The sequence below is a fragment of the Perognathus longimembris genome, chromosome 16 (genome assembly GCF_023159225.1).
Source record: "Perognathus longimembris pacificus isolate PPM17 chromosome 16, ASM2315922v1, whole genome shotgun sequence".
Lineage (NCBI taxonomy): Eukaryota > Metazoa > Chordata > Mammalia > Rodentia > Heteromyidae > Perognathus > Perognathus longimembris.
Genome location: NC_063176.1, coordinates 56,898,308 through 56,921,866, shown reverse-complemented (window position 1 = coordinate 56,921,866; position 23,559 = coordinate 56,898,308). Strand labels below are relative to the sequence as shown.

General features: G+C 68.4%; 2 protein-coding genes across 2 annotated transcripts; both read left to right on the top strand.

Annotated features, from left to right (window-relative positions):
- Window positions 1-3,759: 3,759 nt before the first annotated feature.
- Window positions 3,760-7,545, top strand: LOC125364562 (collagen alpha-1(I) chain-like). Its single transcript, XM_048364155.1, has 4 exons — window positions 3,760-5,053; window positions 5,588-6,198; window positions 6,257-6,449; window positions 7,331-7,545. Exons 1-4 carry the CDS (start codon window positions 3,760-3,762, stop codon window positions 7,543-7,545), a joined length of 2,313 nt encoding a protein of 770 aa, XP_048220112.1.
- Window positions 7,546-16,053: 8,508 nt separating this feature from the next.
- On the top strand, window positions 16,054-23,185 carry LOC125364561 (collagen alpha-1(I) chain-like). The gene is made up of 6 exons (XM_048364154.1): window positions 16,054-16,660; window positions 18,136-18,316; window positions 18,781-19,654; window positions 21,129-21,338; window positions 22,498-22,784; window positions 22,966-23,185. The coding sequence occupies exons 1-6, from the start codon at window positions 16,054-16,056 to the stop codon at window positions 23,183-23,185; spliced, it is 2,379 nt and encodes a 792-aa protein (XP_048220111.1).
- Window positions 23,186-23,559: the final 374 nt, after the last annotated feature.

Genomic DNA, 23,559 nt, shown 5'->3' with positions numbered 1-23,559 from the left:
CTTCTCAGCACTGGTGGTGAAGGGCTGGACATTTCTTTGGGCCAAAACAAAAACCCTGGCGATTGGGCAAAGTTGGGTGAGGGTTTGTGCTCCCGCCGCCTCCGGCTCCCGTGGGCCCCGCAACCCCGGCTGAGGGTTGGGGGTCTGCTCGCCGGCTCCCACGGTACCATTCTAATGTCAGCCGCAGCCCCAAGCTGGACTGCTTGGGGTTACTGTGCTCCGCCAGGGTGAGGAGCACTTTATCTGGTGTGTTTTTGATCTCAGAAGGGACGGTATCTTTGGGGGCGGGGGGGGGCAGAGGGATCTGCCTCCCACCACCAAAGAATCCACTTCCCTTTCTACTCCACTATGTTCTGGGTGGTGGGGACAGTCCATCGAAGAGCTGGCTCCCAGTGAGAAATCCCAGAGCAGCCAGGAGAGGGGGTCCCCGTGACCTCCCCTTTCTCCTTTCCGGAAACTCTCCTGGGAGGCATAGTAGTCCTAGGTAACTCACCCCAGGAGTCCTAGGTAACTCCAACCCAGCCTCCCCCCCCCCCCCCGCCCCGTGCCTGGGGTCTGACTCCCTCCCTGCCTGGAGCTGCCCGGCCGCCCCCCCCCCCCCCCCCCGCACCCCAACGAAAACAAGCTCCGCTGCTGAGCCGTGCCATGCTTTGTCTGGGAGGAGGGGTGCATCCTCGCTTCAGAGGAGAGAGCTTGTTATTTCTCCAAGGTCTTGTGACCAGGTCAGCGGCCCCAGGGGACGGTGGGCTATGGGTACAGCCAGGTGGAGGGCAGACGGCTTTTCCTCTTGTCACTTGTGGGCCGGCCCTGCCGCACGGATCCGCTGGGCCCTGCGGCTCAGGCCGGGGAGCAGCCGCGTCCGCCGCCCTCTCGCTCCGCACGCCCTAGCCAAGATGGCCTCACATGCTGCCGAGGCCGTGGGTGGTTAAGAAAGACCCAAGGTGGAGGGGTTGAAGCCGTTTTATTACATTGCTCTCGGCTGATGTAGGGGGGGGGGGGACCCAGGTGATTGCGGGGTGCTCCTGAGGGCAGCAGCACTCATTTGTGCCGAAGCCCGTGGGTCCGTCCCTCAGCACGGAGGCGTCCTCGATGGCCAGCTGGAAGACCCCGGGAGGCACTTGCCACTTGGGTGAGGGCCCTGCGTGCCGGCCCACAGCCCACAGGCACGGAAGGGGCTTGCGGGGCGCCAGGCTGGAATCTCGCGAGGAGCCTCGGCCAGCGCCAGACACGATCGCCCCCCCCCCCACTCAAGTGACAGGCAGAGGTGGCAGAAGGGCAGCTCTCAATGGCACTAAGAAAGTCAGGCGGAGAGCCACCCCTGGGTCTGCGGATGGGGCGGCCAGCCAGGAGGGGGGAGCACTCCCAGCTGGCCCGTCTAAGCCCATGCAGCTCCCAAAGTGGACCCAGCCCACCGGGCCCAGGGATGGGGCCCACGAGGCTCTGGATTCTGGGGGTCACGCCAAGGGCGGCCTAAGCCAGCGAGGACTCCTATCGTCCACCCAGCCCACGGGGGCCCTCCCAGTCCCGAGCACCAGGGTCACGATCGATCCTGGGCGCACCTCGGCCGGCCGTGTCGGCTCCGCTGCTGGCAGAAGATGAATGGCTTCGATCTGTCTCCACCGCGGCCCCCGCCCTCCTGGCTTTCCAGCCATCCGTGTCACCCTTTCCCCTAAGTGAGCACCTCGGGTCTCCAGCCGCGCCGCCCTGGAGCCCACTGGGGCACACACACTTTGGACGCCCAGATGTGTGAGCCCAGTTCTAATGGCAGTAAGCCCTGGGCCTCCGCTTCCCCACCCTTAGCCACTGCCCAGGACAGGCTGGGGTCTTTCTCCAGCTTGGATCTTCCTTCTCTCGGCATTCCCTGATTTCTGCAAGACCAACAGGGCCCCGCCCGCCCCCCCCCCCCGCCCCGCAATCCAGCAGCATTCAGGTGGACTCCCCTGGTTTCCAAGCCCCCACACCTGCCTGCCCCACCGGTGAGATTGTGGGAGCCACCTCTGGCCCCAGACTGTCCACCAGACAAGCCGAATGCCCACCGTGGCGGCCTGAGCGGGTGGTGGCAAAGGAAGTCTTCTGTAGGGCTGGGCACCCAGGGCAACAAGAGGCTCTGCGGTGCTGTCCCAATGAAAGGTCCCAGCCTCAGGCGCGGTGGGCGGAGAGTTAGGACCCAGAACACCCTGAGCCTGCCCGGCTCAGTTACCAGGAGGTTGGAGGCAGACTCAGTCTCCTTTCCCTGCCTGGGGGAGGGGGAGGGCCCGCCCTTCCTATCCAGACGAAGTCTAAGTGGAGCTCCCCACCCCGCACTGCTGAGCCCAGCCCCCCCCCCAGGCCCAGGCACCCCGGGCCTCCTCCAGAGAAGGTGTCTGTGAGCCCCCGAAGGGTCTCACGCGATGCGGGGTAGAGCTGATCTGGACTCACACCCCTTCCCCCCAACATGGCTGTCCGGGAAGACTCCCCAGCATCTAGGATCCCCCAGGTCTGATCTGAGGAGGGTAGGGCGCAAGAGTTGGCCCTCGGTGCATCAGCACCCAGGAGGAAATGGAGGGGCCGGAGTCTCCTCTCGTGACCCCACCTCACACCTTGAGGCTCTTTGGGCCCCCCCTCAGCTCCACCCCACATCCACAAGTTCTCCTCTGTCCACCCTGGTCTGTTCCAATCTTCTAGTGGGTTCCCTTTGTTATATTGCCCCGTGGGCCTCCAGTGAAGGTGGCTGCCCACCGTCCTCCTGCTGGGGGTGTCTGGAAACCGGGTGCCAGGATCTCAGAAGAATCTCCCGGGCCCCTCGCCGGCCACCACCACCCGGCTGTTCTGGAAAGAAAAGGGGAGGTGGGCCCCTCACGGATGGGGCCGCCTGTCTTCACACTGCTAAGCTGTGCATCAGAACTACCCCCCCCACCCCCGCACGGAGACAAAGGGGCCGAGAGGAAGGAGAGAAGATGGCAGGGCTCGCCATTTCTCCGCTTTGCTTAGGGTGGGGAGGGAAAGAAAGTTGGGTGGCGCCAGTCTCCGCGGCTTCAACCTTGTCTTGCAGGCCTTTGTTTTTTCTTCTTCAAATAGAAGCCATAGCGCTTCCTATTAGCTATCTGGTCCTTGAAGTAAAAGTTGAAAAAGAAACCAGTTGTCTGCATTTCTACCACCAAAGACAATGGCAGCCGGGTGATAGAGCAGGCTGTGAACTTATTTGGAGTTGTAACTTGTGGCTATATTTCTTCTTACAAATACCACGTCCTGACGAAAGGATGGGATGCTCATATTTGTGCCAAAGTATGAGACAAAAATAAAATTGAGAGAAACGGGAGGAACTCGTTCCTACGATGATTACGGAACAGAAAGGAGAGCAGGGGCCCATAAAGCTCCTCTTGCTTTTCTATTGGGAAGCTTCCATAACCAAAGCGATTTAAAAAGCGGATTCTCCCTGCCCCCCGGGGGGTAAGGGGGAGGACAGGGCAGTTCTGTTTATTCCACGTCCAGTTGACGCACAGATCTGACCTTTTTTCGCCCCTTTCCCGCTTAGCTGGGACGTGCGCCTCGGTGTGGTTTGTGCGCTTTCGTGTGGTGGTTGTGACTTGGGGTCACTGCCCAGCTTCCCCTTTTCTACTCGGCTTTCTTGGCTCCCGGTCCCCTCTGGGTTCCCCACCCGGGAACCGAGCTTCACCTCTGCCGAGGGGTCTCCTGTGGTGGACCGGGGGCGAATGAGATACAGATCGGGGCGCTGGTCCTCGCCTCGGGGCCGCGCCAGCGCCGCTGCGGACGGGGCGGATGCGCCCGGGCTCAGCCTCGCCCTGGATTCGCGTCCTTCGGTTCCCCGGCGCCTCCCTGCCGCTTCCCGCGCGCGTCCGGGGACCACAGAGCCCGCGTGGGGCCCGAGGGAGGCTGGGCGGCCTGGGGGGACCCGGGCTGCGGCGCCTGAGGGGCAGGAGGCAAAGGGCTCCACCCCGGCCGGACACCGAAAGACGCGCCCGCCGGCGAGGGGCTCGGTGCCGGGCGGGGCGGGGGGGGGGGACCCCGAGCGGGGCTCCGGGGGCCGGCGAGGCCCGCGCGGACTCGGAGCGCCGAGGCCTCCACGGACCGCGCGCCGCCCACGGCTACGAAGGAGCCCGGGCGGCGGCCGCAGGGCCCCGTGGGGCTCCGCGGGGCGCGAGCCGCCGGCGGACCGGGCCCCCGCCTGGCCGTGAGTCGGCTCCGGGCTCCGGGCTCCGTCCGGGTCTCGGTGTCTCCCGCCCCGCCGGCTCTCGGCCCTCGTTTCGGCGGGGCCCCCGTCCCCCGGCGGGCCGGCCCCGGGGCCCAGCGAGGCCGGGACGCCCCTTCCGCCCCGGCCGCCCGCCCAGCGCCACCCACCTCGCCGCGGCGGACGGACCCCCGGAGCTGCCCCGCCGGGCCTCGCCGGGCCGGGCGTCCCCTCTCCCTCCCTGCCGCGGGGCCCGGGACGGCGACCGCCGCCGGGCCTCGGGGTGGCGGGGCGGAAGGAGCGAAAGCCCCGCGTGGCGCCAGCCCGCAGGGCCCCGGCCCCCGCGAACGCCGGGCGCCCCCGGCCCCGCCATCGCCGACGGCGCGGCGTCGACGCGCGCGGCCCCGACCTCCGGGGACCCGCTCGGCTCCCGGCCCTCCGGGGTCCCCGCCCCCGGCCCTTCCGGCCCCGCCCCTCCCGCCGGGTCCCCGCCCGGGCCCGCTCACCTGGCGTCGCGCCGGCGTCGGGGAGTCTGGGGCGCCGTGGGGCCCCGCCCCGCGGTGCTCACCTCGCCGCTTCCCACTTCCCCCCCTCCGTCCCCGGGTCCGGATCCATCCAGACTCCACGCCTTTGCCGGGAGGTGGGCGCGGGGAGAGGGCGGTGCGCGCCGGGAGCGCGCGGGAGAGGCCGGGCACCGCGCGCGCACGCGGGCCGCCTGGCACCCCGGAGCTGGACCCCTCCGGCCCCTCGGGGAAGACGGGCGCAGGGCCGAGATCCTGGGGGGCGGACGCGAGCGCCGGCCCCCTGGGCCCCAGGATGGAGCGGGCGGGCGCCGCGCTTTCCCGGGACCCCCGCCTCGCCGCCCGGTCCCCGCAGTGACACTGGGTCCCCGAGCGCCCCCTTCTCCCCACCCCCCCCCCCGCCCCGGCGCACACGGGCCCCGTGACCTTGGAAGGCGGTGGCTCTGCTGGGGTCTCGTTCCCAGTCGGACCCGAGGAGGGAGGGAGCTGAGCGACCTCAGCCGACCCCACCTCTGCGGGCGGGCGGAGGGGGGCTGGGTGGGAGGGGGCGGTCGGGCCCGGCACCCCGTCCTGCCCCGGGCCGGGCCGCGGAGGGCGGGGGAAGGCTCCGACCCCGGCGGTGGCCTGGGGGCGTGGCTCTGTGGTGAGGGGTGACTGAGACCGTGTGCGCGGAGAGTGGCCGCCCAGCCTCCCGGGGCCCGGGGCTGAGGCTGGGGGTGGGGGCGCTGGCTTCGGGGCGCCCTGGCCGCCCTCCGCCGGCTCACGCGGCTCCCCCTGCTCCCGAGTCCAGCCGGGGTGGGACTAGCACCGGACGCGGCCCGTCCCCGCTCGGGAAAGGGGAGAAGTGCGCTCTCCCTGGGCTGGGGGCCCCTCCCCTCCCCGCCCAGCCCCACCACAGGTGTGGGGGACCCCAGGGCCTCGGCGTTTCCTTCCCTGGAGCTCGGGGGCTGGGCTGTGTCCGCGCCTGCGGCCTCGGTGCTGCCTTTCCCGGACCTGGGCGCACGCCTGTCCCCGGGCGCCGGGCGGGCTCCGGCCCCGGAGGCTGCGGGCGGGCCGGCGGGCAGCGCGGGGTGCGACCCCGAGGGGCTGCCGCCGGCGCCTGGACGTGGGGCCCCGGCCGGGCCGGGGGTCCCGGAGCCGCCAGCCCCGGAGCGCAGCCTGGGGCGCGGGCGCGTTTCCTTCCGCGGGAGTTCCTCGCACGATCGCGCTCTTTGGCCCCCGCCCGTGGGCCCGCCCGGGCCTCACCACCCCGCCAGCCGGCGACCGCTTTTCCTCCCGCTGCGCGGGGCCCCTCGGCGCCCCCCACCCCGCTCCGCCCGGGCCGGGGCCCCCTTCCCGGAGGGCGCGCTCCGCTCCAGCCCCGCGCGCACCCGCGGCGTCAGCGCGTCCCGGCCAGGCTCGCTTGGGTTTGACGTCGTTTCTGAAATCACGAAAATCCATTTTCCCCCAAAGGGGCGGGGGCCGGGCCCGCGCTGGGGGCCGAGCCCGGCATCGATCTCGCGTCTTACTGTACAGCGCATTAGCCCTAATGGTTTCGCTGATGATTCGACTTCTTTTTCGTTAAAAGCCTCCCCCTCGGTCCTCCCTTTCCCCTCTCCCTCCTCCACCCGCGTCCTCGCCCTCCCCACCGTCTCCTCCTCCACCCTTCCCCTCCCCACCGCCCGAGCTCCGCCTGGCGCGCCAGGGACTGGCGCTCTCCAGACCCCGTGGACCGCAGGGGACGCGGGTCGTGGAGCTGGACGCGCGGCCCCGTGGGGAAGGCAAGTGTGCGACCCTTGGGAGTCCCGAACCTCCGGAGGAGTGAGTAGCACGCTTAGCCCCAGTCCGGAGACGCGTGAGCCTGGTGGGCACGGACCCAGCCAGAACCGCGGAACGTCCCCAGGCCCACCCCGCGCCCTCGGGGAAGAACCCCTCGGGCGGGCGCCGGTTCGGGACCGGCCGGCAGGGAGGCCGGGCCTCGGAGGCGCTCAAGGCCAGCAGTCCTTTGGCTGCAAACTCTGCCCGGGAGATGCGCCAGGGCCCGGTGTCGCGTCCGCCTGGCCTCCAGGCTGCTGAGGGGAGGCGGCGTGGGCCGGCTCGCCCCGTGGGTCCTGCGTCTCCCCCAGCGCGTTCCACGAGACAAGGCCCGTGCAGGAAAACCAGAAAATACAGGCAATGGAGGAAAGGCACCCCAACCGGTTACCCGAGAGCAGCCAGCGTTGCCTTTTCTGTTTTTACTTAAATTTATTTGTACTGTTTGATTCGGATGCGCTGGGGAAGGGATCCAGGGCCTCGCACGCACGTGGCAGGCCAGCGCTTTCTGCACTCCAGCCCCAGAGTTCTCGAAACGTCTCTCTCACTGTTATTCGTTTATTGAGAAAAATAGGCAGCGTGTGGGCTGGGCACAGAACCCGACCCGCAGCCGTGCTGTGCGTGCGTAAGAACGAACATTCACCCCTGCGGACAGGCACCATCGATCTGTTGATTGTCAGAGGCAGTCCTGCTTTGTCGTCCTCCCCCCCACCACCAATGATAACGTTTTATTACAGTAAAACCACTCCTAATGTAGGACTCCAGAAACCTCCAGATGAACACGGGCACGCCGTTGAAAGGAAGCAGACAACACCAAGCAGCATTTTGTAAGCGGAAATTATGTCTGCAGGCCGGCCTCAAGCGGGGCGCCTCCCGCCTCCTCGCGGATTCGGACAGGTCCGAAGAGCTCATTACGATGACTTCGGATCCAAGGGCACCCCCGACGCAGCCGTCATCTTAACACTTCAATGCCAAGATCTCAACTGCCAGCTAGGGCCGCGGCAGGACTCGCTAAACACACCGAAGACCCTGCGCTTCATCCCCAGCCCCAGAATAAATAAGTGAACAGAGAAGCACACGGCGCCCCTTCGGCTCCTCCTTTCCCGTTTTACCACCGGCCGGGCCCTTTCTGAACACTGGGGCTAGAAGCACCCAGCGACCGTGCTGGAGGACAGGTGTCAGAGGACCTCACGGAGGTGCCGGCCACGCCCACCTCCCAGAGAACAGAGGCTGGCCACGCCCACCCCCCCCAGACCAGGCATGGCCACGCCCACCGCCCTGAGCACAGAAGATAGCCACGCCCACCTCCCAGAGAACAGAGGTTAGCCATGCCTGCCACACCGAAGAATAGGGTTACCCAAGCCCTTCTCCCTGAGAATGGGGCTAGCCACGCCCACCTCCCTGTGTGTGGGGGGTGGGGGTGGGGAGGGGCGCCAGGGTCCAGCCTCTGCTTCTGAATGTCATCTAGGTCGGGCTGGGTGTGTGTGGGGGGGGGGGTGTCACACCCGGGGCTTCCTGCATGCTAGAGCAGCCTCCCTTCTTCACTTTGCTGTTCTAGGTTTTGTTTTTCCTAAGGAATCACCCATGGAATCGTGCCCCTCGCTCCCCCACCCCCCACCCCCGGTCCCAGTCTGACACTGACTGGTGAACCTACCCAGCACCGCATCTCAGCTCCCAGACCACGCACCCTGATCACGGCTCCCCGTGCAGTTACCCCAGGCCATCCTTCTGGGTTCAACGGCCCCCAGATTCCCTCCCAGGTGTGCCCCTCGGTAGGGCACTGGCCCGGTGCCCTTCAGGTGAGGTGGGGGCAAGTCATCTGCGGGGCTCTGCAGAGAGCCGGGGTGTTCTCTGCACCCTATTAGGGCGCTTTGGGTGTGTGTGGGGGGAGGCGGAGTGGCCTGTGGGCCAGCCATGCTGGGTACTTGGACCTTCCCGCTCACACCTGCGAGGGCTAGTGCGGCGGCCCAGCACAGACAGAGCCTGACGTCCGAAGGTCCTGGGAGAAGAGCCCTCAGGCCCCGTCTAGGGCCGTCCAGGGCCGCCCAGGAGAACGGCTCAGCCGCCTTGGGGAGCCTCAGCAGGACGCCAGGCACCGCTGACAGTTCCCAGCTCTGCTAGGTACAGCCAGCCTTCCCGGCACCACACCCCGCCCCTCCTGCCCCTCCTGCCCCCCAGACAGCCCAAAGGGGCAGCCCGTGACTGCCTTGCTTGGGGTTTCTGTGGTCACGGTTCCTGGCCTGACTTCCTGGAGGATCTGTGAGCTGGCGGGGGCAGGAAAGATGCCGGGCTGCTGGAGAGAGATGGAGGCCTGTGGTCAGTCAGTAGATGCTAAGCAACGACAGAATCCAGGTGCCAGGGGGTCCAGGGTTCAGGCAGCAGGTCTGCCCTGGGCTCCCAGCCCTGTGTCCGCGATGACTCTCCCGGCACTGGTCCTTCTGCTTTTTGAGGAGCAGAAACAAAAGCCTGGCAAGCACACCTGTGTTCCATAGGCCAGGAAGAGGCGGGAGTGGCAGGCCGGCCGCCACTTCTTGCCCTGAAGGATGGTGGCCGGGGAGCCCCCCCCGGGCAGAGGAGCCCCAAGACAGCTGCGAGGAAGAGGAGACTGCGGGCCTCGGAGCCCAAGGACCGACATTGGGCGGTGGTCTCTCCCACGTCCCTCGTGGGAGATAAGAAAAGGTGAGCACACGTGGACGCCAGAGTCCTTGGGAGTCCCTGGGTCGCGTTGGGTTATTCTGGCTGCATGCTCTTTGCTTTTAAACGGAGTTCTCCACGGCTTCCTTCAGTCCTAGCCAGCATTTCACACAATCACCGGATAACTGAGAGGACGGAGACACTCAGAAATTGACTGAATTGGACCATAGTCACATCTAAAATGTACCTTTCCAGAAGCTTCTACACACTTGGCACTACAGCCCAGCTAAGTGAACACACAGCATGATGGGTAATTAGGACTCACACCAGGGACAGGCCGGCACTGGCGTTTTCTGATTGTGGTACACGTACAGACCATCTCAGGAGCTCTGCTGGTCACCAGAGCCAGCCTGAAGAACGGTGATGGGTGGAAAAACGAGGCCTGCTCTTGTGCGTGTACCCTGGGCAGAACGAGCAAGAAGGGCACAGGAGGGTCTCAGGTTCAAGTCCAAGGCTGGCCTGGGCTCCATCCTGAGACCCTGTCTCATAGGAATAGATTAAAGCAACAGAAAACAGTCAGGGGAAAGAGCAAGAAGCCGAGCCGGCTGCTTCAGGACCCAGGACAGCCCCAGCCCTCCACGGCCCTGTGCCTTCACCTCTGCACCCAGGACAGCCCCAGCCCTCCACGGCCCTGTGCCTTCACCTCTGCACCCAGGACAGCCCCAGCCCTCCACGGCCCTGTGCCTTCACCTCTGCACCCAGGACAGCCCCAGCCCTCCACGGCCCTGTGCCTTCACCTCTGCACCCAGGACAGCCCCAGCCCTCCACGGCCCTGTGCCTTCACCTCTGCACCCAGGACAGCCCCAGCCCTCCACGGCCCTGTGCCTTCACCTCTGCACCCAGGACAGCCCCAGCCCTCCACGGCCCTGTGCCTTCACCTCTGCAATGACAGCCCCAGCGCTCCACGGCCCTGTGCCTTCACCTCTGCAATGACAGCCCCAGCCCTCCACGGCCCTGTGCCTTCACCTCTGCAATGACAGCCCCAGCCCTCCACGGCCCTGTGCCTTCACCTCTGCAATGACAGCCCCAGCGCTCCACGGCCCTGTGCCTTCACCTCTGCACCCAGGACAGCCCCAGCCCTCCACGGCCCTGTGCCTTCACCTCTGCACCCAGGACAGCCCCAGCCCTCCACGGCCCTGTGCCTTCACCTCTGCAGCTTCCCTGCCTTCAGAGACTTGCCTCAAGAAAGCAGGGTGGGGAGGGCAGCAGGGCGGGGAGGACTTCCAGGTGGAGGGGGGCTGAGGGGCTGGGTGCCAGCGGGCACGCAGAGACCACTTGGAGAGGCGAAAGCTCCCCAAAGCCCCCAGTGAACTTGTGCCCTCCGCCGCCTACACCAGACTTGCAGCCAGCTGTGGAGGAAGGCCTCCCGGTGCTCCCTGCCCCTTGGAGGAAGGCCTCCCCAGTGCTCCCTGCCCCGTGGCGTGGAGGAAGGCCTCCTGGTGCTCCCTGCCCCTTGGAGGAAGGCCTCCCCAGTGCTCCCTGCCCCGTGGCATGGAGGAAGGCCTCCCAGTGCTCCCTGCCCCTTGGAGGAAGGCCTCCCCAGTGCTCCCTGCCCCGTGGCATAGAGGAAGGCCTCCTGGTGCTCCCTGCCCCGTGGCGTGGAGGAAGGCCTCCCGGTGCTCCCTGCCCCGTGGCGTGGAGGAAGGCCTCCCGGTGCTCCCTGCCCCGTGGCGTGGAGGAAGGCCTCCCGGTGCTCCCTGCCCCGTGGCGTGGAGGAAGGCCTCCCGGTGCTCCCTGCCCCGTGGCGTGGAGGAAGGCCTCCCGGTGCTCCCTGCCCCGTGGCTGCCTTCACCTCCGCCGGCCAGGGTTCTCCCGGCCCAGCCCGTTGTGGAGGAACACTGGCCCCACGTCGGGCCCGGCGAGCACAGCTTCCCGCCGGGGTGCAGGGCAGGGAGCTGGGGAGTCAGCCTCCCACAGAGGCGGAGGGGGCCCGGCACCCCACACCCCCTGGCGGTGCCACTTTGGGCCCCTCTGGACCGCCTCACCCGACAGCCCCCGCCAGGCTGGCGAGGGCGGCGCCCGGAGCCCCGGCCAGTGCCCGCCTCTCCGCAGCTGCCCTGCGGGGCGCCTGCCGGGCCGGGCGGCCAGTGTGCTGTGTGCGGAGGCCCGGCCCGGCAGTGGCCGCCGGCGCTGCCCCACCGGCACTGGTGTGGGGGACCCAGAGGAGGAAGGAGGGGCCGGGCCCAGGTCGGGGGAAGCCCTTCCCGCCGGGGAGACGGCGAGCGGGGCCCAGGCCGCTGGCGGGGCAGTGCCGCCGTGGCGCCATCCTAGGGGCCGCGCTCCAGAGGGGCGGACGCCGTGGCCCGTGGTTCCTGGGGTCTGAGGAGAAGACACGGAGGCGGCGAGGGCCGGGGGGGGGGGGCAGCAGGAGAAGGGGCAGGGATCCCCGGGCACGTGCAGGGGCGGATGGTTGGAGGGAGGGGGCGGATGGCACCAACACTGAGTCTGGATGGGAGAAGGCGCCAATGACGGGAGGATCTGAGCTGCGGGGCCCGCTGGGGGGGGGGGGGGCGCCGTCCCCGGGTGACCGGGACTCCCTGCCCGGCCTGGAGGAGGAGCAGGCCCCGGGCTGGGCCTCCCGGAGGAGATGCGCCGGAACCCCAAGAGGGGGAGCCGCGGGGCCCGCCGTGCCCGCCCCGTCCACGCCCCCCACGCCGTCTCCATGCCAGGGAGCTGCCCTCCACCGCCCCGTTCCTCCACCCACGTCCTGGGAGGGTGGCGCAGGAACTCCCCGACCTGGCCGAGGAGTGGGGACCCAGGCGGGGAGATGAGACCCGGCCCTGCCAGGTCACAGATCCTGAGCGACGCCCCCGCTGCAATGGGGGGGCTCTGGGGGGACAGCATGGACTTAGGGGGTGTGGTGACCCCCGCTGGCTCTCCCTGTGGAGAGGGAGGCGGGGCTGAGCCCTCGTGCATTCTGGGATTTGAGATTGTGCCTGTAATCCCAGCACTGGGGAGGAGGAGGAGGCGGGAAGATCACAAGTTCAAGACCAGCCCGGGGCTCTTTGTTCCCCACCCCCCCAAAAAAAATCTCCTGTGGATGGAGATAGGAGGGGGAGACTGGGAAGGGTCCCCGGCCTCCACCGTCACCTCCAAAATGTTTTCTGAGACTTGGTGGAAAAGACCTCTTCTCCAGGAGGCGAGGGGGCCGGGGGACCCCCCCCCCGTAATTAGCTCTTCCGATCACCCCGTGAGCACCGCTTCCCTCCGCGCCACGCCCCCACCCCGCGCCCGTTCCCGCTACCCAAACCCGAACCGCGCTTGACAAGATTTTTTGAGCTCTGTCAGATGTGAATTGTTAAGATTTAATTGAAAAAATGAAGGGCGCGCAGCCCGGGCCTCGGAGGGAGTGACCCGGAACCAATTAGGATTCGGTAACAATTGACCATTCACGGGGGAGATGCGCCCACTGCCGGGATGGGATCGGATAAGAGCCCCCCCCGGCCCCCTGGAACGCCATTAGCACAGGAGCCCCCGCCCCGCCCCCTCCATCGGGGTTCCTGGTCGTGAAGGTGAAGTTCAAGGAGGGGGTGTCGCCTAAGGAGCGGGCTGGTCAGCGCTGGTGCGCTCGGCCTGGGGTGCTGAGAAGGCAGGGGACCGTCCTGGAAAAACAGGTCACTGGCAGCCTCCCCGCCCCCCCCCCCCCCCCCCCCGCAAATTGCTGTTGACAGCCCGAGCGGGGCGGGAGCACAGAGAGGGTCTTTCATGGAGGAGGGCCAGCGCGTAATTGGTCATTCTTTGCTCTTCTGGCCTCTCCTTCTCAGTGGGGGGAATTCCCGCGGCGGGCAGGGCTCCCCTCCCCCCCCCCCCCCCCCCGTCAGCTTCTTAATCCCCTCTGGCAGGTGTGGGGAGGAGGTGTCGGCCGGGAGGGCGCAGCAGGTGCCCGATGGCCTCCCGATGGGCTGGGTGCCCGGCGCGGAGTAGGTGCTTGTGTAAGCCGCGGGGGCCGGGGAATGGCAGCTGGTGGAGCGGCCCTGCCGTCCGCTCGGCGTGCGGGACTAAAGCGGCGAGGGACAGGGGGGCCCGGTGGCTTCTCCCGGCCCGCGGCGGCCATGCTTCTCCCACAGACGAGCCCGGTGTCCCTGGGGCTCCGGAGCCCTGTGGCCCGTCCACGTGCCCGGCCCACCCTTCCTTCCTGGGCTGGGCTGGATCTTCCCCAAGTCCTCCTGACTTGGTAGCCGGGCCTGGCTCCCCTCCTCTCCGTCACACTCGGTGAGGGCGCCGCCGCAGCCGCTCCGTACCGTGACACAGGGGAAACTGAGGCCCGGCCAACCTGCGTGCTGCCCAGGGTCCCGGCCCGGCCTCGGCGTCTACCTGTGGCCCCCTGGTGGTCGGCCCCGTGGGTCTGGGCCTCTGCCTGCTCACTGTCCACTCATCTTGGGGGCCGTGCCCGGCCCCCCCTGGCCCCCCCCCCCGGGGCCTCTCCCGGCCTGGGGCCTGGCCCGCCTCACCTGAGCAAGGACAGCTCAGAAGGGGGCTGGGACTGAGGCCCGCGGGGGTCCCCAACCCACCTGCTGGCTTCAGACACCCGGGGCCCGGCGCCCTATTTACTGGCGCGTGCGTGTGTGTGTGTGTGCGCGTGCGTGCGTGTGTGTCAGCGGTAGTGTCATTTGTCCACGCCCTCCCTGGCTTGTCCGACACCAAGCCCCGGCTCTGAGCTGCGCCCGGCCTCCACGTTGAGCACGGGGCTCCCTAGCGCCCATGGCCGCCGCTGAGCCGTGGGGGCCTGGCCGGGCCGGCGCCGGCTCCCGGCCACCTGTGCCGTGCAGTCGACAGCCAGGACACCCACGGCTCATTCGGGAATCTGACCGGTGGCTTCATGGATGGCAAGCTCCAGGCTGTTGGCCGGAGGCAGGAGTCCCTCACCCAAGCCCAGTGCAGGCCAGAGCCTGGACACAGGGGTGTTGTTCTGGGGGTGGCACAGGAAACGGGGGCCAGGCCCACCCTCCCTCCCTCCTCCCCCCGCCCCCCGCCGCTAGCCCCCTCCTCCTTTCCGAGGAGAAACCCAACACATCCACTTGTGGACAGCCGTCCTGCCTCGCCTGGTGACCGGGGCGGCCCGGGGCGTCACGCGTGGCCCGTCGAGGCCCTGGACTCCGTCGCCGGGGCCGCATCCCCGTACCCGCTTGGTCTGGGCCGCCATCAGGTTGTTACAGACCCGGTCTCGGGGCAGCCGCCTGTGGGGGGACCCGAGGTCTCCCCTGCTGGGATCCACTGGAGGTTTCGTGGGTTAACCGCACGGGGGGGGGGGGCGGCGGGCAGGACACTGAGTGAGCGAGTCTACCCGAAGCCGGGGAAACCGAGGCAGGCGGGGCGGAGCCGGGGCCCGGGTCTCCCGGCGTCTGGCTTCCTCGCGGGGCCCGGCTCAGCCCGCACGCGGGTCCCCGCCGCTGGATCCAGGCGGGCGGCGGGGAAGCTGGAGAGAGCCTTGAAATCGTATCCCCTTGGGCGCGGGGGTCAAGGGGTCAGACCCCCACATCTTCCCCTCCGCCACCCCCCCAAGGACGTTCTTGAAGTCAAGTTTCACATCATATGGCCGAACATTTGGAACTTCTTAAACGGAAATTGTCGAAAAAATGAAAAGTATGTTCGTCTCTCCGAACACAATACCTTCTTGGCAGGGCGCCCGGGAGCGCTCCCGGCCCGCCTGGGGTGGCGAGGCGGGTGGGAACGGCGTCCTGCACCCCCCAACCCCCGCCCCCCCCCCCCCCCCCGTCAGCCCTCCGCCCGTCAGGCAGAAGACACCGGCTCTGTCCTCGCGCCAGGATCCGGTTTCACACGTCAGCCCCTCTCCTGCCTGCCGTCGGGGGCATTTCCTGAAGGGGGGGGTCTCGGTTTCACGGGGCCTCACGGAGACCGAGCCCGAGGCACGGGGGCGTCCCCAGCCGTGGCTGGGACCCTGCGCCCGTCCGTGCCACAGAGCTCGGGGCCGGGGGCAGCCCCCTGCGCAGGGGAGAGGGGGCGCCCCGGCCCCCAGCGCCCCCGCCCCCCGCCCTGCGGCCCCGGGGTCCCCGCCATGGAGCGGGTCACGCGGGGCGGGTGGGAGCCAGGGCTGCGTCCTGGGCTGGGGCCCTGGCCGCCTCTGCCCCGCCGGCCCGGCCACGGGGAGCACCAGGCCCCACGGAAGGCTGCGCCTGCCTCCGCTCCCCCGGGCGCCGGGGGCGCAGACGGAGCCACGGAGGCCCCCGGCGCCGCCACGCCCGTCCAGGTTGGGGGCCCCGGCCGCCCCGCGTTCTCCTCCTCTGCCCCCGCTGCCCGTCCTCTCCCGTGCCCGAGGCCGGCTGTCGGAGCGCAGGGCTGGGGTGTGCCTGGGGCCTCGGCCCGGGGGAGGGGCAGAGGCTGGCGAGGGGGCTCTCGGGGGTCACGCTGGCGGGGGGGGGAGGGCTCCGTGTAGAGAACCCGGAATTCACCCCGGCAGCAGAGGCAGGCCAGGAGCTGTCCTCCCCGCTGCCGTGGCCCTGCCGGCCGGTCCCACGGGCCCACCGGGGCGGACTCCCCGACCGGCACCAGCCCCGCCCCCGCCCCGCCCCGCCGGGGCCTCCGCGGGCCTCTACGGTCGCCTGGCACCGCGTTAGCACAAAGGCCGCGCGGGCAGCCGACCCGGCGGCCCCGCACCCGGGCTGGAATTTGCTGGATGCACAAAATATTGGAGCTGTGACAACTGGGACGGGAGTGGGGGCTGCGGCAGGCTCCCTGGCAGAGGGCCACGTACCCGTCACCCGGAGGGCGTCATGGGGGGGGGCGGCCTGCCCGCCCGGCAGCGCTCCGGGGCTGGGCAGAAGGGGAGCCGCCCGGGCAGGTGATGACCGAGGAGGCCGCAGGTCCCGCCGGCGGTGGGCACAGTGCGGGGGGTGGGGTGGGGAGGCAGTGCTGGAGGACATGGTACTCCACGGGGGCGGGGGGGGAGGGGGCACAGCCGCGCCCACGTTCCCGGTCACTGTGCGTGGAGGGACCGTTGGGAATGTGCCGGCGACCCTGCTGGGCTTGGACGAGCCGGGCCCGGGCGCCTGCAAGGCCTCCGGGACATTCCCAGCGGAGACCCTGAACTCCGGGGCCCCCCGCACCCCGGCAGCCCGCGACGGGGCGGAGAGGGCGCTGCCAAGGGGCGGACTCCCCATCGGGCCCACTGTGCCCCCCGTGCCCGGGCACCCCTCCTCAAGACCCGGGAGACAGAAACGGCCCCCGAGGCTCCTTTCCGCCTCGGCTGCCGAGCCTGGAGTTGGAGCCACGGCTCGGGGTGGGGAGCCACGCCGCGCCGGCTTCGTGGCCGTGCGGGTTTGCGTGTGCGTGTCTCGTGGCTGCACGCCATGCTTTGGGACTCCCCGGCCTCCTCCGCCACATCAGACGCCCACGCGACCCACAGCGCTTCCACGCGCCTGCCCGCCCTCCGCAGGCCGCAGCGCTGCACCTGGCCCTCCCTCCCCCGACGCCACGCTGGCCGTTCGGGGTTCCGGGCTCTGCCCCTCGGCGTGCACGGCGGCCGGGGGTGGCGGGGGGGGGGGGGGTGGCGGGCGTCTGCGGCTTGCTGCAGGGCGTTGAGAGGAGCTGGCAGCCGGGTCTTCGTATCCACGACGGCCAGCCTCCTCCTCTCAATTCGCGTTCCCCCGCCCTCGCTTTTTTTAATCACGTTTGTGGAGTTTTCTACACACAAAGCGCACGCGTATTTTGTTAAATTTGTACTCATTGGGTCTGGCATTGGGTTTGTGTGTGTGTGTGCGCACGCGTGTGTGCGCATACGTATGCGAATGCTGGGGCTTGAACACAGTGCTCTCCTTGAGCAACTCTCACCCAAGACTAGTGCTCAGCCCGGGCACCGGGGCTCACGCCTGCCACCCTAGCTACCCAGGAGGCTGAGATCTGAGGACCGCAGTTCAAAGCCAGCCCCGGGCAGGAAAACATCTGTGAGACTCTTTTTATTTATTTCTTTTTTGCCATCAATAAGAAATTTACTTATTTTTTAAAAAAAAAAATCCAAATGCTGGCATTGTCCAGAAAAATTTAACAGGTTTATTTATAATTGTTATAAAGTTGAACTGCTGAAACTTGCTCACTGAAACATTTTGACTTGCATTAATGCTTTATATCCCCGCAGTTACCTTAAAAATTCACACACAAAGGAAAATGGAAAAAACTGCCAATAACCTGATTTCTGTCCCCCATTTTCCCGCTGGCAATCATATACTTAAGTACCTTTTGACCCCATTGGGGGGGGGAATCTAACATTCAGAACTACTGATAACAAGAAAAGGGGGAGGGGGAAACTTTGAGAATGAAATGCTTCCCCTCTTAAATGGATTCTTTTTTTTTTTTTTTTTTGCCAGTCCTGGGCCTTGGACTCAGGGCCTGAGCACTGTCCCTGGCTTCTTTTTGCTCAAGGCTAGCACTCTGCCGCTTGAGCCACAGCGCCACTTCTGGCCATTTTCTGTATATGTGGTGCTGGGGAATCGAACCCAGGCCTTCATGTATGGGAGGCAAGCTCTCTTGCCACTAGGCCTTACCCCCAGCCCCCTTAAATGGATTCTTAAGCACGTTCTCCGCGTATGCGGCGTGCTGGCTGGATATCTTTTGGCATAATTGTTACACGTTTGGCATGGCTAGCACACAGATTGGTATCTTCAAAAAGGCCAACCCGATGGGCCTCGCTTGCCTCCTAATAGCTGCGCTCTGGAAGCGCAGATCTGTTTTGAAGTCCTGAGCAATTTCTCGCGCCAGGCCCCGGAAAGGGAGCTTGCGAATCAGAAGCTCCGTGGACTTCCGGAAGCGTCTAATGTCACGAAGCGCCGCAGTACCAGGCCTGTAAGGATGGGGTGTCCTCACCCCTCCCGGGGAGGGCGCACGCTTGGGGGCGGCTTTTGCTTCCCGTTGTTTCCTGGGTGCTTTACCACCGGTGGACTTGCGGGCAGTCTGCTTGGTACAAGCCGTGGTATAGAGAGAGGCCTTGCTCACCCCCCTTCTCCTCAGCTGGAGCTGGGGGGACGAGAGGCGGCGCTGGCGTCGGGGAGCGGCGATGGAGCCGTGGTATAGAGAGAGGCCTTGCTCACCCCCCTTCTCCTCGGCTGGAGCTGGGGGGACGAGAGGCGGCGCTGGCGTCGGGGAGCGGCGATGGCGCGGCGCTGGCGGCCGCTGCGAACACAACTCATCTGTGAGACTCGTGTCTCCAACTCACTACTCAGGAAAGTCTGAAGTGGCGCGGTGGCTCACGTGGCAGGGTGTTGTTAGCCTTGAGTTCAAGGAGGCTCAGGGACAGCGCCCAGGCCCTGAGACCCGGCGCCAGGACTGCCGGGGCCACAGCTCCTCGCGTGGCTTCCAGGTCATTCACTGGAGACCGGAGCCTCGTGGACGTTCCTGCCAGGGCTGGCGTGGAGCCGCAATCCTCGCACCTCAGCGTTCCGAGTAGCTGAGCGACGGGCTCTGGCGCCCCGCCGATGGCACTGTGTTTAAAAAAATCCGAGTTTCATTGGTTCGTCGCTGGTCTACAGCAAGATGACAGGCTGATTTTGGCTTATCCACGTTATAGCCTGCAACCTTGCTGTAATCTCTTCGGAGCGCTAAGGTTGATTTCCACTTCGTTCAGATTCTCCGCACACCCCATTCTGGATTCGGCAGGGCGCCCCGCTTCCCCGTCTCCGTGCCTTGGATCCCCTTACTCGCCTCCTCGCGCTGGCAGCGGGGTGAGGGGCGGGCCCGCCTTGCTCCCGGTCTCGGAGGGAGAGCGTCGCCCACCTCGCCACGGAGCGTGGGGTCGGCCGCCGGCCACCGCGGAGAGGCTTTGCCGGCGGACGAGCCCGTGCGGCCGGCGGCTCTACCTGCTGACCCGCGGCTTTGCGGCTCCGGAAGCTCGGTGTTCGACGTCCAGGTACTCGGGCTTGCGTGGCGCTTCCCTGCTGTCTTCGGCCGTCGCGTCCTCGTCTCCGTCCTCTGGGGTCTGAGCGCGAGCTTGGCAGGGTTTCCGCGCTTGGCGGGCGCCGGGCGGACGGTCGCGGGGAGCAGCGTCCGCCTCGGTGGGCGCCCACGCGGGCCGGGAAGGGCTGCGGAGGGGCCGTCGAAGCCATGGATAGAGGCTCGACTGGGACACGCCCGGTGCCCCCCACTGCCTCCTTCCTCCCACAACGCAGGGCCACCTAGGACACGCGTGGCGCCTCCCGGGCCCCGCCCACCAGCGTCCCCGGGACTGCGTGGTCCCCGCCGGCCCACGGCCAACCCCCGCGGTCCCCCCGGGCCCCGCCGGCCGGGCCGATGCCTGGCTGGGGACAGAGCCGCCCCCCGTCCTTCCTCGCTGTCCTCCCGGGGGTTCCCGGGCGGCGGCTCCCGCACACTGACCCAGGTCAGCGCCCCTCACTGCGCCCGCGGGGACCTCTTCACAACCTGCTCGGGGTCACTAGGTCCCCGGAGAAGGTGGCCGAGGGCCCTGCTGGACAACGGGGTCGTTGTCCTCACCAGCTGCGGAGGGGCCCGCCCGGCCCGGCTGCCCGGGGCAAAGGTCAGGACCCCGGGGGCCCCGGCACAGCCAGGCCCGTGAGGCGGGGACCCGGGCGGCCTGAGGAGCCGGGGGGCCGCCTCTGTCCGGCTGTCCCCCGCCAGGGGGCCGGCCACACGCGGGGCCCCGGGGCCCCGGCCCCCCCACACACGGTGCCCTCGGCTTCGCAGACCTTCTGGTCTAGCCTGCGCCATGGCCGGTGCGTCCCCCGCCGCCCCCGCCCCACGACATCTCCAGGAAGGAGGACCCTGCGCGCGCCCCCGCTGTGCTCCGGGCCTTCCACGCCGCGCGTATCGAAGGCAGACGTGGACACGGGGACGTGGACTCGGGGCTCATTGGGGGGGGGGAGGCCGTCGGCAAGGCCCGTGACTCAGTGCACCCCAGAAAGCTCTGAACGCCCCGCTGTGTGTTTAAGGCGCCATGGGCAGAGGCGGGCTCACCTGCACAGGCAGTGGGTTCCGTCAGAGACAGTGGGGGGGGGTGCTGCCAAGGCGAGGGTGCCCCCATGGCTGCCCCCCCACACCAGAGCTGGTGGGGAAAGGAGGGTGCCCTCCACATGGCCGCCCCCCAGGGCCCAGCCCGGACCCCCACGGCCGCCCCCCCCGGGGCCCAGCCCGGACCCCCACGGCCGCCCCCCAGGGCCCAGGCCGGACCCCCACAGCCACCCCCCCCCGGGGCCCAGCCCGGACCCCCACGGCCGCCCCCCCGGGCCCAGCCCGGACCCCCACGGCCGCCCCCCCGGGCCCAGCCCAGACCCCCCACGGCCGCCCCCCAGGGGCCCAGCCCGGACCCCCACGGCCGCCCCCCCCCAGGATCCAGCCCAGGCCCCTACAGCTGCCAGGCTCCTCCAGCCCAGCCCCCCCCCCCCCCCCCCGGCTGGGCCAAAGTCTGCCTGCAGCCACACAGCAGGTCACCGAAGGTCAAGCAGTTCATTACCTTCCTCCAGAGTTCCTAGAATCCTTATATTAGCACTGGAGTGTCGGCATACAGAAACCCTCCATGCCAACGCCGAGCGGCCGCTCACGCCTGGGACCCCCGCTACCTACCCCAGAGGCTGGGACCTGAGGGTCAGGGTTCAAGGCCAGCCGGGGCAGGAAAGTCTGCGAGCAAAAAAGCCAAAGGTGGAGCTGTGGCTCAAGTGGTAGATCATCGGCCTTGAGCAAAAAAGAGAGAGAGAGAGAGAGACCCTTGATTTCTAGTCATCAAAAGTTGCTTGCCATACCCTCCCTTCCCCCCTCTCCCCCCTCCTCCAAGGTGGGTCCCTGGCTCCCGCCCTCCGAAGGGTCGCAGGTACCCCTGGGCCTTTGCACGGGCGGTTCCCTTCCAGAACCCCCTCCCGTTTCCCTTCTTAGCACGCTAATCCCTGTCCGTCCAGCAGAGTCCACGCCTGCCTGGCCGCTCCCCCACGAGTGGCTCCTCGCCTCCGCTCCCTGCCCTGTCCCTCTACCTGCCCCCCCTTCCGCCATCTTGCCCCCAGGATGGACTCCAGCTGCACGGGCTGCAGCCACCCAGACCGCGCTGCGCCCGACCCACGCGGAGCTCGGCTGCGGACGTGAGGAAACTGCGCCCCGTGGGTGGCCCCCAGCCAGGCGGGGGCCAGGCCTTCCGGAGCCCCCCCCGGAAACCGACGGAGCGAGGGCGCTTCAAGGAAATCCATCCCAGCAGCCCGAGGACGCGAGCACCGGGGGTGGGATCCTTAGACTTGCGGGCGTCCACGCGGAGCCCCCCCGGTCACAGGAGAAAGACTTGGGGAAGCCGGGGGGCCCCCCGGGGAGGACTCCACCAGAGTCCTGGGGCCGCAGCCGCCAGGGGCCACCCAGCCACCTGCCCTGCCCGCCTCGCCCGCCCCGCCTGCCCCCCCGCCCCGCCTGCCCCCAGCCCCACCTGCCCCCGCCCCCGCCTGCCCCCCGCCCCGCCTGCCCCCGCCCCCGCCTGCCCCCAGCCCCGCCTGCCCCCGCCCAGCCAGCTCCAGTGTCTACCTTGTCATTTGGTGGGGGGTGGTCACTGAGGAAAGGGGCTGGGAGCGAGGGGGCGGCCCAGGGTACAGCCGGGGTTCCAGGGGAGATGGGGGGAAGGGCAGGGTTGGGGGAGCTGGCAAGGCCCAAACCCCCAGGGCCAGCCAGCCAGGATGCGAGGACGCGCTGTAGAGCCGGGAGGCGGAGGCTTCCTGCTCCTCGGCCGGGCCCTGGGTTCTCCACAAGCCTTCGCTGCTTGTTGTGTTTTCTCCTTGGCCACCAGGAAGCTCAGAGAAAAGCTAAATACAGGAAACCTCAAAAATGGCAGGCACCCGGTCCTTCGTACGCGATGTGTATTCAGTGTCGCTTTAGTTCTGTAGATTTTATTTTAGTTTTTATTGTGTTCACTGGATGTGTTCCATGCTATAAAGCAACTTCACAGGGAGGGAGGGAGGGAGGGAGGGAGGGAGGGAGGGAGGGAGGGAGGTCTGGAGAAACCAGCACAGAGCCACGGGTGTCTGGCCGGCTTTGCTCTCGGTGTTCTCCGGGAGGCGAGGGAACTTGGCGGGGGACTGTGGGCTGCTCCCGCCCTCCTCCGCCCTGGCTTCGCTGGTCACCGGGCCTTCCCACGTGACGTGGGTGCTAAGATCCCTTGGCTTCTCAGCTTAAAGTAGGGGAGAGCGTGGGCTCTCCAGCCCTGCCCCCCCGGGCCGGGGGACCCGAGGGCAGGGCTGAACCCTGGGCGGCCCCGGCAGGCTGCACGCGTGCCCCTGAGCCAGGGCCCGCCCGCCTCTGCGTGGGCAGCGTGGAGGCACCCAGGCACCGGGGGCCACCCAGAACGGGGGGGGGGGGGCCCTGGAGGCTCGGTGGCCTCTGACCCGGGGCCAGCAGACGGGGTCGCCGTGTCCCCCGCTGACCTCCGAGGGTCCCGGCCCTCCGAGCAGGACCGTGCCGGATCGATGGCTGAGCCGGCCAGCTAGCAACGTGACACTAATGGACACGGGACTCAAACGCCGGGCGCGTATTAACCCGGACGGCCCCGGGGGTGGCCGGCCCGGCGCGGCCGAAGGCCGGGGCCCTAATGGAGCGGCATTGACCGGGCCCGGGGGGCCGCGGCGGGGTCGGGTGTCAGCAGGCCGCGGGGAGCCGTTTATGGATTTCAGCGTCATCTGGGGCGGGTGTGCAACGCGGCCCCCCCCCCCCCCCCCCGCCGGTCGATGCGCCCTCTTCAGCCCGGCGTGATCGCGCCCGGCCTCGCGTCCTCTCCCGAAAGCCCTGCAAATGGCCGGGTCGGACGCAACGAATGCCTGCTGGGAACCGGGCCTCCGACCTTTGACCCTCCCCACACCGCTGGGCCAGGGGGTCTCGGGGTCTCGGGGTGCGGGCTCCAGGCTCTCCCGGGCTGGGTCTGTCGGGGGGCCCCTGGTTGTCCTCTCACGGGGGTGGAGCCCGCCGGCCTCCGCCTCCCACGGGGCCTCGCGCGGGCCCTTCCTCCGGGCCTCAGTGTCCCCCGGGCGCCGGGGCCCGCGGGGGGGGCCGTTCCCGCCGTCCTCCGACCACCCCGCCAGCGGTTAAGTGAGCGCCAACATGTTCAACACTAAATAATTAATTTTCGTCCTGTGATAAAAATGTTGTCTATTGATTTACAACCCCCCCTGGCAAGAAACCTGATTCTGGGCGCTCAGCCCCGGTCTGCCGGGGGGGGGGGGGGGGGGGCGTGTCCAGCTGCCGGCAGCCCGCCCGGCCGGGCGCGTCGGGGTCACGGGGCCAGCTGCTCCCCCACGCCCACCCGGCCCTCCTCCCCACGGGCCCGAGTGACCACAGCCTGTCCCCCCGGCACACGCCCCGAGGGCCAGGTCGGGCGGGGGGGGGGGAACAGCCCCCTCCATGCCTGCTCTGGGGGGGTCTGGGGGTCAGTGCTGAGTGGACTGAGTGGGAGGAGCCCTGCCAGGC

What these genes read in the sequence shown, in the direction of transcription:
- LOC125364562 (XM_048364155.1), top strand. Translation starts at nt 3,760, where the DNA reads ATGCGCCCGGGCTCAGCCTCGCCCTGGATTCGCGTCCTTCGGTTCCCC. An exon ending in GGTCCCCGCAGTGACACTGG is followed by an intron (nt 5,054 to 5,587) that starts GTCCCCGAGCGC and finishes GCCCCACCACAG; the next exon opens with GTGTGGGGGACCCCAGGGCC. An exon ending in CGCGCGGCCCCGTGGGGAAG is followed by an intron (nt 6,450 to 7,330) that starts GCAAGTGTGCGA and finishes TTATGTCTGCAG; the next exon opens with GCCGGCCTCAAGCGGGGCGC.
- LOC125364561 (XM_048364154.1), top strand. Translation starts at nt 16,054, where the DNA reads ATGGTACTCCACGGGGGCGGGGGGGGAGGGGGCACAGCCGCGCCCACG. An exon ending in GGCGTGCACGGCGGCCGGGG is followed by an intron (nt 16,661 to 18,135) that starts GTGGCGGGGGGG and finishes CCTTCTCCTCAG; the next exon opens with CTGGAGCTGGGGGGACGAGA. An exon ending in CCCGGCTGCCCGGGGCAAAG is followed by an intron (nt 19,655 to 21,128) that starts GTCAGGACCCCG and finishes TCTTGCCCCCAG; the next exon opens with GATGGACTCCAGCTGCACGG.